We start from the raw sequence: 20,699 nt of genomic DNA, 5'->3' as shown, positions 1-20,699 counted from the left end.
GTAAAACATTGTGAATATACTTAATACAACTGAACTGTGCACTTAAGAATAGTAAATAGTTAAGATAGTAAATTTTAACTGATTCCTATTGTTTGTTTCAGATTCCAGATGAATTACATGATTTTGAAATATAAGACTTCAAACATGTTTTCTTTCATCATAAAGATTCTCATGTATTTGCCTTTTTATTCTTTTAGGCTTTATAGGCCATTTTATCTTCAGCTGACCAGTATGCCTTTTATAAACTATTCTGCTCAGAAGCCCTCCAGTCCATTTGATGTAGATAAGCCATCTACCACCCAAAAGCAAACTCAGGTTAAACTAAGGTTGGTTTAACCGTCAAGTAATTTTTTATCTTTTTAAACAGATATTTAAAATAATTCATTTAATGCCATGGTGTGTGTGTGTGTGTTTCTAATCACTGTTGTGCTTTCTCCCCTGGATATTTTTAATGCCCCTTTGCTAGATTTAAAGTCTGAATCTCTTTTTAAAGTGTGTCACATTTAGACACTTTAGATGGGGGCGGTGGGGGGGAGCTTAAAAATATTTGCAAATAATTGAAATGTGTTGTTTCTCTTCAGTGATCTGAGATATTCTCCAGAATAATCGTTACATTCTCAGTTTGCTTCTCAATTTCTTAAAAAGAAAAATGGCTAAAAGTATTTGTTTATATAAATCTCTGCAAATTATGGCAGATGCTGTTTGATAGTTGAGGACTGTAAATTTTTTTAAATTACTCCTTACGTTCAGCGGTTAATCTTTTACCATATATTTCTATCAGGATCCAAACAGATGGTGATAAATGTGGTGGAATCCCAGTTCAACTCCAGTTAAAAGAGAAGAAAAAAAAGGGATATTGTGAATGTTGCTTGCAGAAATACGAAGATCTCGATACTGTAAATGTGATTTTGTATTTAGAGGGTTGATATTTCTAAAACTATGAATATTTGCTGTTTAAATTTTAGCTTATTCTTTTGATTGTGGTTTACAACTTGGTAATTATTAAATAGTAGATACTTCTTTTTGATAGAATTATCTTGAACTTTAAGAACCCAAAGTGGGGAAATGTGTATTGAAAAATTATTTTTGTCCACTCAACAAATATTTATTGAGCACCTGCTGTGTACCAATTACTGCTCTGGGTGAACAGCATTGAACAAAAGCGACCAATTCGCAACCCTTGTGAAGATTACATTCTGTGGAAGGGGAGGAGAGAAAGCTAACCACAGGATAAAAGAATAGTGAAGTATATAGAGAGAACATTAGATCAGCGCTATGAGAAAATAAAGCAGGAATGAAGGTGTTGCTATTTATTTAGACTAGACAAGGAATACCTAACTGATGAGGTGGTATTTGAGTAGAGACCTGAGAGAAGTTGAGGGAACAAGACTTGTGAATATTGAAGTAAGCAATGCAAAAGTGCTAAATGAAACTGATTGACGGGATCAAAGAACAGATGCTGGTGGACTGAGCAATGGTGGTAGAAGTCAGTTTGCGGATATGATTGTAAAGGCAGGGCCAAGAGGATTTGCAGTGGATTGGATGTTGGGAGGGAGAGAGGATGGGTCATGGGTCACTGCATGCTTCAGGCCTTAACAATTAAAAAATGGGCAAGTGATTTACTAATGGGAGGATGAGAAGAAAGTGGAGACAGTTCTTTGAAATAGCAGAAGGAGAAGTGGTTGAAAATATATATGGGATGAAGAGAAAGTTTTAAAAATGGGAACAATTACAATTTGTAAACTGATGAAAAGGGCAAGAGCTTTGGATCCAGGCTAACCCAAGTTTGAATCCTGTCTTCCTGTCTGTCTATGAGACTTTGGACAGTACCTGGCACTGTGCTTATTAAATATTAGCTGTTATTGTTAGAATTGTTAATTTTTAAAATACTAGGACGGTCTGTTTTGGTGCTTGGTTTTGGTAGAAGATGGTGGGAAAGTTGAGAAAAAATATTTGAAAATATCTGATTCATTAACTACCTCTGTCTTCAGATTCTAAATTGGAAGTTTGTTTTATAACTGAAAGTTTGTGTCCGTTTTTTGTGTTCAGCTTATATAATAAAGTAGAAAAATACAGTTAGTTTAAAATTATTTTTAATCATAAGCTGAACTTTCTCAGAAATATTTGCCCTTCCCAAAAATCATTTTGAAAATTTAAATTGTAGATTGGTCCTGAAATTCTACTTTGCTGTTGCAATAAATTAATCTAAAATGGATGTTTTTCCTTAATATCATTTTGTGGATCCTAGTTTGATGCTCAGAGGATGTTGGGGCTAAAAATCAACCACAAGAAAGGAAAATCAAAGTAGAGGCTGTGATGGATATTTTTAAATTTTTATTTATTTATTTTTTATTTTTATTTTTATTTTTTACAGTTTTTCATGTATATGATCCCTAGTCACGAAGAATAAAGAAAATATTTTGTTTTTGAAACTTTGATTTCACAGTGATTCGGTTCCACCTGTGTCAAGGCATTCATTTAACAAATTTGATCACAGGAAATTAAGCAGCAAACAAGGCAGATACATTCCCTACCCTTTTACCATCTTATGGTCTGACAGAGGAAATAGATATGAAACATGTATTTGCAAGTAGGATGAAAAGTGTAGTATGAAGTGCAGTGGTAATAAATAATGAGAGTACTGAATGTAGAATGAGGGACAAGGAAGGCACAACTGAGAAAGTGACATTTAAATCAAGACTTAAAGCACAAATAAAAAGAGTCAGGTGGAGGTAGAGAGGAACTACACAAAAGTTGGAAGTTGTTTTTCTTAGTTCAGTTATTTTTCCTTTCAAGAACATGAATAAACAGAATCTGAACTCACAAAGTTAATGTTTTGTTTCTTACTAGTTTTAACATTACTGGGCATGCATAATTTGTATATGGTAAATTTTGCAAGCAAGGAAGGAATACGTTTATATTCCAGAACACTGTATTTTTTGTGACCAGTGAAGAATTTCGTTTTTGGAATTAAAATCAAATAATTGCAAGTTAAAATTAGTGCTTGCTTCGGCAGCACATATACTAAAATTGGAACGATACAGAGAAGATTAGCATGGCCCCTGCACAAGGATGACACGCAAACTCTTGAAGCGTTCCCATGTTTTTAAATAAAGATGTTAAATAATAAAATAAAATGGATAACCAAAAAAAAAGTTAAAATGATATGAAACTAGGGAAACAGAAATGAGGTTCTTCCATGATCACCTTGATACAGGCTTCTAGTTACAATTCCCTGATCAGCTGATAGACAAATGATAGAATTAGCCTGGAGATTCCACCTATTCAGAAGGAACTTAGTTTCCTCTGAGTTTTATCCCAATACACTGAAGTTGTTGACTTTTGTTCTTAACCACCCTTAAGATTGAGAAAAGCTTCTCCGTACTCAGTCATAAGCACTGGGTAATTGAGATCATTTATTCCCTCATTCTCAAAATTTTTTTTATTCTTCCCAGCATTAGTTGTACTTCATCTTTTTATACTTAATCTCTCTTCTAGATTGTTTTGGATTCTTGTATGTTACATAACATTTCATGTATTTAATATTTTATAAGCCCTACCTTACTACTTAGTGGTAATTGCATAAGGATAAAATAAAGTAGTAAAGAGAAGTGTTTTCATAAATATTAGCATACTCTAAATGCTATATGTTACTGTTGTTTTTCTTCAGCTTTATCTTCATTTTCTGATGGAGCTCACTGGTTTTCAGTTCCCTTAAACTACTAATTCATTAGTACTTGACTTTTCTGATTGAAAAATGGAAGACTAAAAACCAAAGTACTTTTAGTGGTTTCTCAGCAGTTACTTTTATTCTACTTGTTTTAAGTTCTGCTAAAGGATATTTCTTTGGAGTAGTTATTAGATACTTAATTTTAGGGGCATGAGAATACTAGAAAAAAGTATCTATTGCTTTTAAAATATAATTATGATTTATATACTTTTTTTTTTTATTTTAGCATCTTCTAAGTGAGCAACACAGAAAGTTTGCACAGAGTAATCACTATCAAGTTGTTGATGACATTGTATCTAAGTTAGTTTTTGACTTTGTGGACTATGAAAGGGACATGCCTAAAAATAAAAGGTAATTTATCAACGCAAGTTTTAAATTTTACAAGAATATTAAACCATTAAACTAAAAATAAATGCAATGTTTTCTGTTCTTAGAAGGATTATATTTTCAGCATAGAAATATGGTTAAGAACTGATTCCTTCTTTTCTCTCTCCCTCCTCCACCACCACCAAAAATGCTTACCTTATTATTACTTTTAAGGCTCTCTTCTTAACATAGTCGAAAAGGGGAGTTGGCAAACTTTTTCTATAAAGAACCATATAGTTAATATTTTAGGCTTTGTGAACCACAAGATCTCTATTGAAGCTGCTCGGCTTTGCCATTGTACAATGAAAGTAGCCACAGACAATATGTAAATGAATGGGTGTGGCTATATTCCAGTAAAACTTTATTTAAAAAAATAGATGGCAGACTAGATTTGGCCCGAGCTGTATAAAGTGTGAATACAGTGATGTTCAGTATACAGTAACTGTACATTGACAAAATGAGCCTCATTAAGATTATTCCCATAAATCTAAAAAAGAAATGCTTTCATATGAATACACCCTAGAATTGGTAATAACTCAATAGGTTGTTAAGTCCTTATATCTGTTTTTAGACCAATCTTAAGGCATAAAGAAGACTATAAAATATGATACCAAGCTACAGCTTCTGAAAATTAACTAGAAAGTTTTTTGGCTGTATCTGGATAGAACAGTTCCTAAACCTCTTACTTCTGTAACATTCAGAATGATTGTTCATGACTGATTTAATATTTGGAGAGGAAACATATTTCCAACTATTAAAACTTATATGGGCTACTGTAAGAATTTAGAATTCCCTAAAAACTCATTCTGCAGCAAAATTCTGAATTAGTACTTATATATTTTTTTTTTTAAAGATTTATTTATTGATTGATTGATTGCTATGTTGGGTCTTCGTTTCTGTGCTAGGGCTTCCTGTAGTTGCGGCAAGCGGGGGCTACTCTTCATCGCGGTGCGCGGGCCTCTCACTATTGTGGCCTCTCTTGTTGCGGAGCACAGGCTCCAGACGCGCAGGCTCAGTAGTTGTGGCTCACGGGCCTAGTTGCTCCGCGGCATGTGGGATCCTCCCAGACCAGGGCGCGAACCCGTGTTCCCTGCATTAGCAGGCAGATTCTCGACCACTGCGCCACCAGGGAAGCCCTTAGTACTTATATTTAAACTGGTTTATTCCTTAATTATCTTATTATCTGCACAGTTTTTATCTCTATAGACAAGTCACTTAAACATCTCTGGACTTTAAAGAAGAGTGATGTTGGACTAGTGTTTTTACATTTTATATCCTCCATTTGTTTAAGAGGAGTCTTAAGTATCAACAAAATAAGTAGAAAAGGAACCATTCTGGTTTTGAAGGGGCAGGTGGAATTCTATATTTCTCTTCATTATCTGTGACATGTATAACATAAAACATAATTAGTGAGCTGTTAAGTTTTTTTCTCTTTGTAAGTAGTTTAGGATTGTCTAATACAAACTAGCATCCCAAGGATATTAAGAGGCTCCATGAAGAAGAGAGTTTCAGGTCAAATATGTGTGTGAAACTTAAGGATTACTAACTTGTCATCTTTAGAAGTATAATGATATAAGGTTTCTGGCTCACTATAATATTGGATTGTTTATTTTTAAATATAAATAAATATCCATTTCTGCCTTAGGTTTCCCAATACTCATTCTCCACATGCTAAGTCAACATTAATGTAAATCAAAGCATAGAAATTAAGAAATTTTTCAGGACAGTGAAAAAATTAGGAACAGACCCAAATCCCTTTACTATCATCTTTCTTTGATTTATATGATCAAAGTAGTTTTAAATACCAAAGTCACGATACTGCTTACCTCTGGGAGGAAGTGGAAGAATGTGGATGAGGAGTGGTACACTAGAGTTTTTAGCTATATCTGTAAAGTTTTATTATTTTAAAAACATCTAAAGTGGACTTCCCTGGCAGTCCATTGGTTAAGACTCCCCACTTCCACCGCAGGGGGCATGGGTTTGACCCCTGGTCGGGGAACTAAGATCCTGCATGCCACACGGCGCAGCCAAAAAAATAAAAGCATCTAAAGTAAATTTGGCTAAATATTAAATGTTCTATATTTTTGTAGCGTTATTCTAAGTTAAATAAGTTTTGTAAACAGTTTTTAAAGATTTTTACTAATTTAGTTTTTAAATACTCAGGAATTTTTGATAGCAATTTTAATTTTTTTCTTTTCTTTTTCCTCTAAAGAATAAAATACAGTGTTGGATCCCTTTCTCCTATTACTGCAAATGTCTTGAAAAAGTCTGAACCTAAAGAAAAGATGGAATTACAACATACTTCTCAGAAAAACTCCAGGGAAAATGTACAGGTGATGGAGCACGGTTTCCTGTATAAAGAAACCCAGGAACCTGAACAAAAGTTTATGTCTACTTCAGAACACATCCCACACCTTTCAAGTGAATTAAGAGGACATGATGATAAAACATCTAATAAATGTTCCATGTTAAATCCAGCTGAAAATGACATAAAAGAAAATTTTACATCTCTAAATTTTATATCTCTGTCTCCACATAAAAATAAACAGGAATGCATTCTTGATGTTCCTGAACATAAATTAATTATAAATGAAAATGACTTAGAAGTAAGGGTGGATCACTGTCCACGTAGGCAACAGGCATCTGTACAAGTTTCTCATTTCAGTACGGATAATAGTGCATCTCAGCCAAAACAAAAGTCAGATACTGTGCTTTTTCCAGCAAAGGATATGAAGGAAAAGGACCTTCATTCAGTATTTCATCATGATTCTGATCTGTTAGCAATAAACAGTTCACAGGCGCACCTAACAATTCAGGCAAAGGCTCCATCCCAAAGCCCTCCTGAGGAAGCCAACCCATGTGACATCAAGAATATGGATAGTTTACCTTCTGGTAAAATCCATCGGAAAGTGAAAATACTATTAGGAAGAAATAAAAAAGAAAATCTGGAACCAAATGTGGAGTTATATAAGAAAAGAACTGAATTTCTTACTATACAAGAAGAAAACAGAATTTGTAACTCATCAGTACAATCTCTACTGGACTTATTTCAAACCAGTGAAGAAAAGTCAGAATTTTTGGGTTTCACAAGCTACACCGAAAACAGTGGTATATGTGATGTTTTAGATATTTGGGAAGAGGAAAATTCAAATCTGTTATCAGTGTTTTACTCTTCCCCTTCAACTTCTACATTTTCTGGTTTTTAGATTTAAAAAAATAAATACCTTTCAGAAGCAATGAAGATCATATTGAAATTTTTATAAATATGTATAAAAATTCTTAGTTTTGGAGGTGAGGTTTTGCCAATTTTGTTTACAGAATGAAATGTAAATATTAATAAAGGTGATGTTTGCATTCTTCTACAGAATTGAATACCTATTCTAGAAAAATTGTAGAATAAACTTGTGACTCATCTTATTTTGCATACTATGTTCATAATTGTTTTCTAAGAACTATTATGAATAATAAGTTTGCTTTATGTCAGTGAAAACTAATTTCAAGGGAAATTTTGAGAATATCAAAATTTAGCATTTTAAATTTAGATATTCTAGTTATATCTATTGTCTATTAAAACAGATTTCCACGATAACATGATAATATTGCTTTTAAAAACCTAATTTTCATACAGAAAGGAAAAATTGTATTTCAGTGTCTGAGTTCTGGAAATCATTATTACCAGAAACATTGACACATGAGGGTGAACTAGTTGGACCATGCTAGGGTGTTGGCACTGAGGAGTTAGGTTATTTGTAGAGATAAATAGAAGCCATGAGGAAAAACTTAACCAGGCTAGCATGTGGAATGAAATAATTTTTCCACTGTTCTTATTTACCTTTGGAAGTAATTTCTTCCAAAAATGACTCTTTAATCCCTAATTTGGTATCAAGAAAGGAAAGGGAAAGGATGGCAATGAACTAGATATGTTTTGAAACATGCAGATTGCCTTTGATCAGTCACTTGGTGATTCAATAATTTAGAGAAGAGAAAATTCAAATAATATCAGGAAAATTTCAACTCTTACCGGTAGATGGTTCACAATAAAAATTAGTGCCAATGAATATTATATGAATACACTGTCAACTAAAATTAACAATTTTATTGTTCATGGCTGTACTTAAAGGAGGATCACTGAAATATCCTTTATAGTGCATACATGCGTTCACGTTTTAAACAAAAAATCCCTTGGAAGATTTTTACACAGGACAGAAAATTCCATTTATAAGTATGAGGGTTCTTATATAATGACATATTTTCAGTAGTAAACTCATGTAACAACAGACAAATAGCCATTTTCAAAATGCTCTCATATCGTGACCATTTCAAAAGCAGTTCTCTTATTGTTAACAAACATCTTTAACTTTGAAGGGATAAATTAAATGGTTGGTTTTTCGTTTTTTGTTTTTCAAAAACTCTTTGAGGCTCCCAAAGACCACATTAGTTGCCCCTAATAGTAATCCCATAAAATCTCTTTCTTTACCTTGTCTTAGCACTTTCAAACAGTATAAAAACTGAGTCGTAACGGCAACTCATCACAGGCTGGGTTCCCACAGGAAGTAAACTCTATGATGGAGTTTAGCATGCAGGATGTTTTCTAACGAGTGCCTTTGGACATAGTTGACCCCACAAGAATCTCGCAGTTGCTAGGTGAAGCTGACTGGTAAATCAGTGAATGGTTCAATGACCACTCAGACGGGGCATGACCAGGCAAGGAGGCTCTGCAGATGAGAATTCCTTCAGGAGCTGACAGCTGTAAGCTGTCTACTGCCTGTACTCCCAGCAGCTGGGGCAGCACGTTCTTTATTAAAGATGGATCGGAATCAATTACTCCTACCGGGATGGTGACTCCTTGTCTGCTGGTCTCTTGGAACAAGGAACCCAAAGGGGCTAGGTGGTAATTGCAGCTTATAGTTCAACAGGAATTGATAAAATGGGAAGCACAAATTACAAGAGGGACACAGGAATAATAATGGCAAGTAGGGCCACTCCTGCTTCCACCTGTTGGTTCCCAGACCCATGTATTCTTTTATCAGAGACATAGCACCATATAAACGTTTTGAACTCAAAGTGTATCCTGCATCCTAGGTGATACCCCATCCTCAAAAATATCACCTCCACACCTCCAAGCTAATGCTACAGCTGTGCCTTTAACAGGCCATTCCAATACTCTATCATTTAGGAAGCTTCTGGGTGATTCTATATGAGTTAAGACCGTGGACCACCTGACCATGGGCTCACTCCAACACCTTCGCCATAAAGTCAACCCCCTGGTGTAACATGAAATTATGTATGATGCCATGCCAATAAATCAAATCCTCAAAAAGTGATGGCGTGAGCAAGAAAGACAATCTCCTACCTGGAATATGTCTGTTACTGTGCCTAGCGTGATCAACTTGTCATCAAGTGCCAGGTTGGTCTCCTGGAGGGATTGTGCCATATCAGGAGCTCAGTGTTGGTCGCTGTTTCTGGCAAGTTGAACTTCAGGCAAAAGCAGAAACACTAGATCAACTTAAGTGAATAGGAACCCATACCATTGAGCCCATACATGGCTTTCCTCCCTGCCACCATAGCCCTTTTGCTTATGTACCCATCGTGCCAGCATTAGGGTGGTATTAACGTATGATATGAAGATGCTCACAACTTCATGCCCACTCCCATATGCCACGTGCCTCTACCCCTGACATGCAATCTTCCAATCTTTCTCTCCACAAATCACTTAACAGCCAGTCATTTCTCACTGCCCAAGAGTTCACATATATTCTGAACTCAGGCCACTTCTCTTTCCACACAAAGGGGGTGACTTCAAGCTTCACCTCTTGAAGCTCTGCCCATTGGGAAGATTTTCCCTTGTGACTGGCTTTCAGTACCACCCCTGAGTGGAGCTGTATGGAGGATGCTATCTATTTCCAGCTTGCAACCACAGAAGCAACTAGTCCATGAACCAAGTTTGGGTTTTTCCTCCTTTTTGCATCTGGTCTTAAAGGATGGCCCATACACCTGTAGGTGTGACCCAAGAGACAGGAACTGATACAACATTGATGGACAACATGGGGGTCTGGGCTGCCTGCTTGCGCAATTCCCACAAACCGTCGGGTCCTGCTCTTGCTCAGCCCTGTATGTACCAGTTCCATCTTACCATGGATTATTGCTGCACCTGCTCCAAGTTATGACTGGATGGTTCTGATAGAACCCCAGCTCAAGATTGCCAGTTGTAACCACATGATGATTTTGCCCCATGGTCAGGTAATTCATCTCTCATACATCATCATCTCATACAACAAACTATCTTCATTTTTCATAAAGTATATAATTCTCCACTGAAGATGGCATGGCCTTATTCTAAAACCCCCAGGGCCTCGGTTGTGATTCCCTATTGGTGGTTGCCATAAACTCCAGCTTTCCTACCACTGAGGTCTCTAGAACCTTTGAACCTGCCTGGTTACATGACTGCAGAGCCCTTTTCTGCTCATAGCTGGCAGCCTTTCATGCCACTGGGTGGAAGCAGTATTCCCAGTTGGAATATACTGCCTCCAAGATCTGAAGAGGCCTACTAGGCATTATGCTACCTTTTTCATGTTTAGGAAGTTCAGGGTGCAATAATTTGTCCTTTACTTTGGATGGCATGTCCTGGAATGCCCCTGACCAATGGAACTCTAAAAATATTACTGATGTGACAAGGTCCCTGAACCTTCTTATGGTATCTCTCTCACCCTCTAGGGAGGGTGTCTTATCAAAGTTTCCAATATGTTAGCGACTTCTTGCTCATATCGTCCAATAAATATGTTACCATTGATATAATGTATTAATGTGATGTTCTCTGTGGCATCCTCTTCAACTTACTGGATGACAAAGGACAAGAAAGTTTAAATAGCTCTGAGGTAAAACTACAAAGTTATACTGTCATCTTTTCCCTGTGAATACACACTGTTTCTGATCTTTTATTTTCCTAACAGGGATGGAAATTATGCATCTACCCAATCAATGTCTGCCTACCAGGTACTTGGGAATATGTTCACGTGCAATGGAAAGGAAACCACATCTGGCACTTCAACTGCAGTTGAGCCTATGACTTAGCGCAGTTTGTGGCAGTCTGCTGTCATTCTTTACAACCCAGATGATGGGAATCAACCATCTTTTAGATACTTCACAGGCTCACTAATTTCCTCCACCACCACCCCAGGTTAAGATAGTGTTTTTGATTTATTATTTGGCTGAGGGATAGAGGCAGTTTCAGAGATTACCACTTACTTGGTGTTTTCTTTTCCTTTTCCTTCTCTTCTCTTCTCTCTTCCTTCTTTCTTTCTTTCTTTCTTTTTTTGTCTCTCCCACTATAATGATTCTTATCCTGTAGGTCAGGGACACAACGCGAGGGATTTTATGAAGTACTAAGTATTCGCTCTAATAAAACATTCAGAGGCTAAACAAATGACATTGTTGACCCACTGTGAGCCAAACCTTGGCCAGGACTCCATTTATTACCTGGCTGCCATATGCACCCATTATACGAGGTGCTTTGGATCCCAGGTATCATTGTGAATTCAGACCCTGCATCCAACAAATATTGGGTTATTCTTACCTTTGTCCCCAGTGCAATTACTCAAATAGCTGGAGGTAAGTCCCTTTGGGGAAGGACTAGGGGAATCATTACCACATGTATTTGACATGTGTTGCAGTGTCCTTCTCCTGGGGACATGACTTTTCCTCAGTCAATGGTTTCTGGGTTGAAAAACTGACTCAAGTTTGGAAACAGAACAAGAGAGCATGACTTTATTGGAGCAACTGCTCTCAGCCTCCTGAGGTGGATTTATTTTAATGATACATATTGAGTAGATTCCTTTGTTATTGTCCATCCATTTCACTCCTAAAGGAACTGTGTTCTATTAACCAACTCCACAACTCTCTGAGGATCAGCCTTCCTCTGGCTGCCTCTTTAACCTTGCCAATTATTATTATGGTTATGTGCACATGGCATCTGTATATGTGATGGGTTTCATTCAAATATATATAATTATATATAGATATATAGAACAGGCAAGATGTGGCCAGAAGCACACAACTGCAACAACTGTCAAAGGAGATTAATATGATACACCACATAACAAAATGAAGGTTAAAAATTGTATGATCATCTCAACAGATGCAGAAAAAGCACTTGACAAAATCTGAAATCCATTCATGATAAAAACTGTCAACAAACTAGGCACAGAGAGAATGTTACTCAACATAAGAAAGGTCATATATGATAAGCCCACAGCTAACATCATACTCAGTGGTAAGAAACAAAGTTTTTCCTCTAAGACCAGCAGCAAAACAAACATTCCCACTCTTGCCACTTTTATTAAACATAGTACTAGAAGTACTAGCCAGAGCAATTAGGCAACAAAAAGACATAATAAGGATCCAAATCAGAAAGGAAGAAGTAAAACTGCCTCTGTTTGCAGATGACGTGATATTATATATAGAAAACAAAGTCCAAGCAAAGTCCTGAGCTAGTCTACTTAGCTGAGGGTTCTAAAGAATGCATCAAGAGCTCTGTAATAAAGCCTTCCCTGTCTCTAGTCTATCAGGGACATTGTAATAATCAAGGAACTACAGGAATTGCTCCAAGTCCTTCCAAGTTAGGGAAACCCCAGCCACTTTCCACCACGGGGTCTGTAGAGTAGACAGCAGAGCCTCAAATAGGTCACCCTGCGTGTCTTATCAAAAAGATCCTGGCTTAACAACTAGCACTTCAGGGGTTCTTTCCAAGTTCTATCTCCATTCGACTCTGAACCCACTAGCTATATCTGGCCGGGCAGATAGTAACAAAGGAGTAAGATAATGATTCTGGGAGATGTAACCCAACGAACAGAGAATGTTTCTGTTATGGTGGAGAGATATCTCACTGGCCTTTACTAGGGCCTAGGACAAATATTCTAGGCCAATTCCCAGCAAACAACTTTCTGATTCAAAATTTAGCATCTCAGGCATCTTAATACCAAAAAAGTAGGACCTAGGAGACTCTTAGCACCATGAGAAAGGAACAAAGTTCACTCTAAATGAACAAAGTAGCATTTTGTTTAAATACTAGTCTCAAGTAATACTAGTACTTAGTACTTATACAGAGCTTCATATGTACCAGGCACTATTCTCAGAGCTTTGTATCTATTAACTTCTTTTATCCTCATAACAATCCTATGATGAAGTAGGTTCTGTCATTATTGTTCTCATTTTCCAAATGAAGATAGTAAGGCATAAAAATGTTTGGTAACATATCCAAGGTCACATCCGCTGGTAAGAAGTGGCAGAGCTGAGATTTAAACCCAGACAGTCTGGCACAAGAATTTGTTTTCTTAGCCATTCTGCTATTCAGTGTGGAATCTACCCCCGGGAGACCTGCCAAGTTAAGGCCAAAGCCTAGGACGTGAAGTTCTAACCCATATGCTAATCCGAACAAGCCCTGCCAGCACTCCAGCCCTTGATAATAACTCAATCAGATGATTCCTCATTGCCTAAGCCAGATCTTTGTTTGAATATGGAAATACAGAATGTGTGGTAGATGATGAATAAATCAAAGGCTTATAGAAAAGTTCTCACTAATGCTCAAATCATTTCAGAGTTCAATGTCTTTGCATATGCTGGCAATATTCTCCACTCTTCACCATGCAAACTCCTCCCTACCTTTCAAATTCAGAACAACTATCCTGTTCTCTGGAAGGCCTTCCTCATTCCCAACTCCAAAGGCAACCCTTCCTCTGCACCCTTTCTTGTAGCATTTAGCACTTTATATTCTATCTACTGCTACTCTCATCGCTCTAGATGGTAAACTTTTTGAAAACAGAACTCTCTGGAAAGCCTCTGTTCCCTCATTGGAATACTGAGAGTAATAAAATTACCTCTTTCGCGAGGATTAACTAAAATAATCTCTGTAAACTTACTTGACATTTAATTAGCACTCAGTGAAGGATAGCCACTGTGAAAGTATAGTTTTGTAACCGTGAGTAGTTGGTACAGTGTTGACATACAATATACAGTTAGTAAATGTTTGTTAAACAAGTACAAAATAATATTCCAAAATATCACTGAGGAAAAAACAAAAACAAAAAAATCACTGAGGATGTACTTCAAACGTCTTAGTTAAAGGTGTTGAATATAATGCTAGCCCTGATTCGTCAGTTTTGCCTATTGAAATTTCACAGCTCAAGTTGTCACATACCTTGTTGGTGTCATTTCATTTTTCCTGTTACAGTTGAAGGGATGCTGTGACCAAGACTGTTTAAAATTAAAATAGAACTTGCAAGTATATTCAGATAAGGAAAAGATACCCTTGCTTTTAAATTATTTCATTGGTACATTTAGTCATCTTACATTTTAAAATGAAGACAATAAATTAAAAATATTCCTTTCTCATTTTTCCTTTTTTTGGTTCCTTACAGAGCATAGGGCACTTCCACTCATGGGCGTATAAATTGGGAAAACTAAAAATCAGCAAGACACAGGCATCCCAAAGTTTAGGGCTGCTCTGTTGACAAGAACCTCCACTTCGTTACACCTTAAATATCCCAGGAAAGAGGAAAATGGATAAAGAAGTTGTGGTCCTTATGTACAAAGGAATATCACTCAGCCATGAAATCAACGTCATAAGGCTAGTAGCAGCATGATGAGTGGATTTAGGTACGACGATTCTAAGTGAAATAAGTCACACAGAAAAAGACACTTATCAGAAGATATCACTTATAGAGGCAATGTAAAAACCGCTACACTTGAACTGAATTACAAAACAGAACAGAGTCACACGTTTAGAAAACACACTATGGCTGCTTAACGGGAAAGGAGAGGTGGGGTGATGCATAAAACAAGGGTTTGAAATTAGCTCAGATACCGTTCCATAAACCCAATATGTAATAGACAAGACCTACTCCTTGCTCAGTGAACTGGACTCAAGACCCCCTATTCACCGCCCAAGAATATATCTGACTAGTAAGAATCTTAAAACCTATGTATTGATATCTCTCTGTAAGTGAGTCTAGTGGGTGTAAAGCAGCATAAACACAGCAGTGAAAAGTAGCTAAACCCCATTATAAAAATCAATTACTTTTAAAAACCCGTGAAACAAAGACAGTGAAAGAGAGAGAAATTCTTACCAAATTCGTTCAGGGGCTGTGATGCCACCTGGATTGACCATATCTAGACCCACAGCTGATTGAGACATAAGGGTGGACCCTCTTGGGGCTGAGAGGTTTGGTGAGGTTGGGGGAGCAAACGCAGACCCTTTAAAGGAATACTGCGTGGTACCCATCCCATGGGTCCCAAATCTCCAGGTTCAAGGGCATCTTCCTACATCGAAAACATGCATCAGAAACCCAGAAGATGGGGGCTTCCCTGGTGGCGCAGTGGTTGAGAGTCTGCCTGCTAATGCAGGGGACACGGGTTCGAGCCCTGGCCTGGGAAGATCCCACATGCCGCGGAGCGGCTGGGCCCGTGAGCCACAACTGCTGAGCCTGCGCGTCTGGAGCCTGTGCTCCGCGGCGAGAGAGGCCGCGGCGGTGAGAGGCCCGCGCATCGCGATGAAGAGTGGCCCCCGCTTGCCACAACTGGAGAAAGCCCTCGCACAGAAACGAAGACCCAACACAGCCAAAATCAATCAATCAATCAATCAATCAAAACATACGCATCTGATTCAAGATCCTCATTAAAAAAAAAAAAAAAAAAAAAGAAACCCAGAAGATGGTACACCGTGTGATCGGGAAAGGTTTCTAAAACGCTCCTCATTTCTCATCTCCTTGTGCTCGGGTTCGCCATTCCAGCCGCTTTACTAGCAATCTCCCTCCTTGGAGAATCAGCACCTTTAACCTCCTGTTCCGTACAGGTTGCAATTTGTCCTGAGGATGAACGGGAAGAGGGGGAACCAATGAGAGACTAGCTCTAGGTGTTGGGACAGGCACAGCTCACTCTATTTTCCCATCAGGAAGAAGAATTAACCACAGGCTCAGCCTGCGCCCGGAACCAGAATAGGGCCTGAAGCAATCCTGCGCTTTTGCGGCCAGCCTTCAAGAAAGCGAGTTGAAAAATGGAGCTCAGGGGCACTGCAATTCACAAACCTGCAGAGTTATAAATGATAACTCTCGTCCACAAATATATCGAGGGAAGGCAACGAAGAGGATCTGAAAGCAAGGCAGAATTGCAGGAAACAGATTTCAGGAGGTAGATTCGAATCGCCTTTAAAGCACAGGAAAAGCGGCGAAACCTCGACAATGATGCCCTTGGCCAAAAAGGGCGTATGCGTTTTTTCCTGAATATATTCAGGAAAAAACGCATACGCCCTTTTTGGCCAACCAAGCAACCTGGAAAGGCAAATCAGCGCTACAAAGAAGTCTCGCTTCCCATCGGTCAAAAGGGCCATGCTGAATAAAGTGTCAAAACCAGAAATGCAGGACAGGCCATGGAGAAACGGGAGCCTTGCTACGCTGATGGGCGGAATGTAAATTGCCAACAGCCACTCTGGAGAAGTGTACGGTGTGTCCTGAAACATCTAAAAAACTCAGCTTACAGAGCATAGGGCACTTCCACTCATGGGCGTATAAATTGGGAAAACTAAAAATCAGCAAGACACAGGCATCCCAAAGTTTAGGGCTGCTCTGTTGACAAGAACCTCCACTTCGTTACACCTTAAATATCCCAGGAAAGAGGAAAATGGATAAAGAAGTTGTGGTCCTTATGTACAAAGGAATATCACTCAGCCATGAAATCAACGTCATAAGGCTAGTAGCAGCATGATGAGTGGATTTAGGTACGACGATTCTAAGTGAAATAAGTCACACAGAAAAAGACACTGATCCTAAGATATCACTTATAGAGGCAATGTAAAAACCGCTACACTTGAACTGAATTACAAAACAGAACAGAGTCACACGTTTAGAAAACACACTATGGCTGCTTAACGGGAAAGGAGAGGTGGGGTGATGCATAAAACAAGGGTTTGAAATTAGCTCAGATACCATTCCATAAACCCAATATGTAATAGACAAGACCTACTCCTTGCTCAGTGAACTGGACTCAACACCCCCTATTCACCGCCCTAGAATATATCTGACTAGTAAGAATCTTAAAACCTATGTATTGATATCTCTCTGTAAGTGAGACATGTGGATGTAAAGCGGCATAAACACAGCAGTGAAAAGCAGCTAAACCCCATTACAAAAATCAATTACTGGGCTTCCCTGGTTGCGCAGTGGTTGAGAATCTGCCTGCTAATGCAGGGGACACGGGTTCGAGCCCTGGTCTGGGAAGATCCCACATGCCGCGGAGCAGCTGGGCCCGTGAGCCACAATTGCTGAGCCTGCGCGTCTGGAGCCTGTGCCCCGCAACGGGAGGGGCCGCGATGGAGAAAGGCCCGCGCACCGCGATGAAGAGCGGTCCCCGCACCGCGATGAAGAGCGGTCCCCGCACCGCGATGAAGAGTGGCCCCCGCTTGCCACAACTGGAGAAAGCCCTCGCACGAACCGAAGACCCAACACAGCCAAAAATAAAATAAATAAATAAATAAATAAAAGAAAATCCTTTTAAAAAAAAAAGAAAATAAAAACCAATGCCTAGAAGTTGAAAACAAACTGAAACAAATGAACCTAATGGTATATCAGTTTGGTAACAAAATCACACAGAGAAAAGAATTATTCCAATTGATCTCAGAACAAAATATTTTGACTACACAGTTTTTAGTGCAATACGTTCCTAGGACAAAAATATTAAAAGGGCAAACAAATCTTAAAATACCTAATGTCACTTAGTATTCTTATTGTTAATAGTAACAATTGTATATATTTTAACATAATACAACTAAGAAACTATGTTAAAGCTGCTAAGGACTAATGTTCAGCATCAAAATGTCAGTTGAAAAACCTTGTAATTTTAAATTGTGGTTGTAAATATCAGTATAAACTTGTAACTTTATTTTTTAAAAGGTACTTATTTTCTAACTGTCCACTGAAAGGCCAAGAAGCAATGATAATCAAGTAGCAACAAGAATTTCATACTCTGGTCTCAAAACACCTTCACACACTAAAAGGACTCAGGGTTATTTCTGAACAGTCAATTCCAGGAAATGTACCAATTGAGCTTGGGATATCACATTATGATAGAAAGCAAGGAAGCTATCAAAAGTTAATATTGCCATATTAAATAAATACAGAAAACAACAAAATGTTTCCCCATGTGCCCAAAATAAAATAATGTATCAACTACAACTGATAGAAATACATTGAATGTGTAAAGCCATGAGTTTGTAGTGACATGCAAAAAAGGAAAAAGACAGAGAGAGAGATTCTTTGGACATCATGGAGGTTGCTAGGTAACCAACACATTACTCTGAAATTGGATAATTTAAAGGAAATAATTAAAGATCTCTCCTGTCTTTTCGGTATGAACAGTATTTCAGGGTAACCAAATAAGCCTAAAGGATGCAGAAAAGTTTTTCTATACAGAAGACTTCTAGCTAATAAATGTAGAAGTAATGATCAAATTAGAAAATCACCATCTTGCAACCCCTATTTCAAAATGAATCAGACAATAGTCATCAATAGATATTAAAATCATTAGTTAAAAGACTGTTGGGAAACTTCATAATGAAGGAACTAGGTTGTCACCACCTGAATTAAGCATTACTAAAAACGTGAGACAATCTGACACTATGTGGTTCTCCAGGTGCTGAAACAATATGAAGTCTGTAACATCACCTACAGCTAGTCTCGTCAAAACTTGAAACAGAATTTAATCAAGTCTTTAGATCTCACTTCTAGACAGCAGGACTACTGACCCACTTTCTTCAAGAAGTAAATGGAATAAGGGAGGGGAAAAGGAGCACTCCTCCAGATGAAAAGAGATCCTAGAGACCCTAAGAACCAAATTCAAGATGTGGACCTTGCTTGGACTCTGATCTGAAAAAAAATAATTGTAAAAAGGCATTTTTTGAGACAATCGGAGAAATGTTAATAGTTTGTATTAAAACTTCAGAAATGTTTTATTTCCTTTGTTAGATGTAAAAATGGATTTGCAGTTACCTAAGGAAAAAAATTTTGTCTTTCAAAGCATAATGAAGTGGCTGGGTTAAATAGCATGCCATCTAAGATTTGCTTCTAAATACTTCAGCAAAAACAAAAACACACACACAAAAATAGAAACAGCTCCAGTTATCAAGATACTCACTTACCCCAGCATAAGAGCTGCGAGTTCTTCAACAGCCATAGAATACTGTCCCTGCTTCAGCAACTCAGATACCCACCATGACTCAAGAGTTGTCGAGTAGAAGCATGGAGGTCAGAACTGAACTGGGCAAACGCAGCAACCTCACCATAGGAGCCAATTTCGACTTCATGGTGCCTGCACCTGCTTCACAGACCTGGTGTGGGCAGCAGATCTGACACAGGACACAGAAAAACCAATGTACATGGTAGGGCAGATTCCTTTGTAGAACAATTCTGTTTCCAAGAAGATCTGTCCATCACGGATAGGAACGATATTCGTTGGAATGTAAGCAGACACATCACCAGCTTGTGTTTCTGGTAAAGAAGTCAAGGAGCCACCACCAAAAGAATCGTTCATTATGTCTGCCCTCTCCTGTAGATGAGAGTGTGCGTAGAACACATCATCAGGCTGGGCCTCATGAGTAGCTGAGTGGTCTGCAGATCAGCAGAGGCACCAGCCTGTTTGGATAATTCATCATAGATGATCAAAGCATGTTTGCCATTATCCCTAAAATACTCTCCCACAGCACAGCAAGAATAAGGAGTCAGGTGCTGATGGAGGGTAGTGTCAGCAGCAGTGGCTGAAACCACACTGGTGTTCTTCATGGCATCCACATCTGTAAGTGTCTTCACCAACTGGACAACAGTGGATCTCTTCTGACCAATAGCAGTGTAGATATAGTAGAGCTTCTTCTTTCCATCAGATCCATCACTGAAATGTTTCTGGTTAATAATTATGTCAATCATTGATGTTTTGCCAGTCTGTCAGTCACCAATCGTCAGCCTGTACTGTACAACCAATCAGCACCAAGCTATCCACAGCATTAATGCCAGTCTGCACTGGTTTCTGCACAGAGATTGGAGAAATGATGCCAGGGGCTTTCAGGCCAACTCACCAATGGGTCTTGGAACCAACTGGATCCTTGCCATCAATGACATTACCAAGGACATCTACTATACAACCCAGTAGATTCTCACCAACTAGAACATTCACAATGACTCCCGTCCTCTTCACAATATCTCCTTCCTTAATGAGTTTATCACGTCCAAACACAACAAGACCAACATTGTCAGTTCCCAAGTTGAAACATACCCTTTAAGCCTGAAGAAAACACTACCATTTCGTCTGCTTGAACATTCCTCAGCCCATGTATTCAACCAATACTATCACCAATACTTGAGACACACCCTGTTTCTTCACAGTCAACAGAGGTTTTGGCTCCAAGATTACACTCTTCAAGAACAGAGGATACCTCAGCAGTGCCAGTGTTCTGAAGACAAGTGTTAAGAGGCATGGAGGTTCCCTGTGGCAACGAAGGATGATCCCAAAGCATTCTGAAGACCAGTCTGGCCTGCCAAGGGAGGGTGCAAGCCACAGCCCAAGGCCA

General features: G+C 38.4%; 1 protein-coding gene, 1 non-coding gene and 1 pseudogene across 4 annotated transcripts in view; 2 read left to right on the top strand and 1 right to left on the bottom strand.

The window, feature by feature from the left end:
- Window positions 1–7,499, top strand: part of DBF4 (DBF4 zinc finger) — a 26,330-nt gene extending 18,831 nt beyond the window's left edge. For all 3 annotated transcript variants that reach the window (XM_057549885.1, XM_057549884.1, XM_057549886.1), the window contains 4 exons: window positions 198–326; window positions 782–896; window positions 3,957–4,081; window positions 6,309–7,499. In XM_057549885.1, the coding sequence (XP_057405868.1) occupies window positions 198–326; window positions 782–896; window positions 3,957–4,081; window positions 6,309–7,302 (1,363 nt within the window). In that variant the 3' untranslated portion in view covers window positions 7,303–7,499. The remainder of the gene's footprint in view (window positions 1–197; window positions 327–781; window positions 897–3,956; window positions 4,082–6,308) is intronic.
- The window catches only part of LOC103011785 (ATP synthase subunit alpha, mitochondrial-like), a 26,089-nt pseudogene extending 5,390 nt beyond the window's left edge, over window positions 1–20,699 (bottom strand).
- On the top strand, window positions 3,001–3,107 carry LOC114236314 (U6 spliceosomal RNA). Its single transcript, XR_003622287.2, has one exon. It is a non-coding gene; the product is annotated as a U6 spliceosomal RNA (small nuclear RNA).

Source organism: Balaenoptera acutorostrata, chromosome 7 (genome assembly GCF_949987535.1).
Source record: "Balaenoptera acutorostrata chromosome 7, mBalAcu1.1, whole genome shotgun sequence".
In the NCBI taxonomy this organism is placed as follows: Eukaryota; Metazoa; Chordata; class Mammalia; order Artiodactyla; family Balaenopteridae; genus Balaenoptera; species Balaenoptera acutorostrata.
The sequence above is the reverse complement of the archived record's forward strand: the minus strand, read 5'-3'. Positions and strand labels throughout refer to the sequence as shown.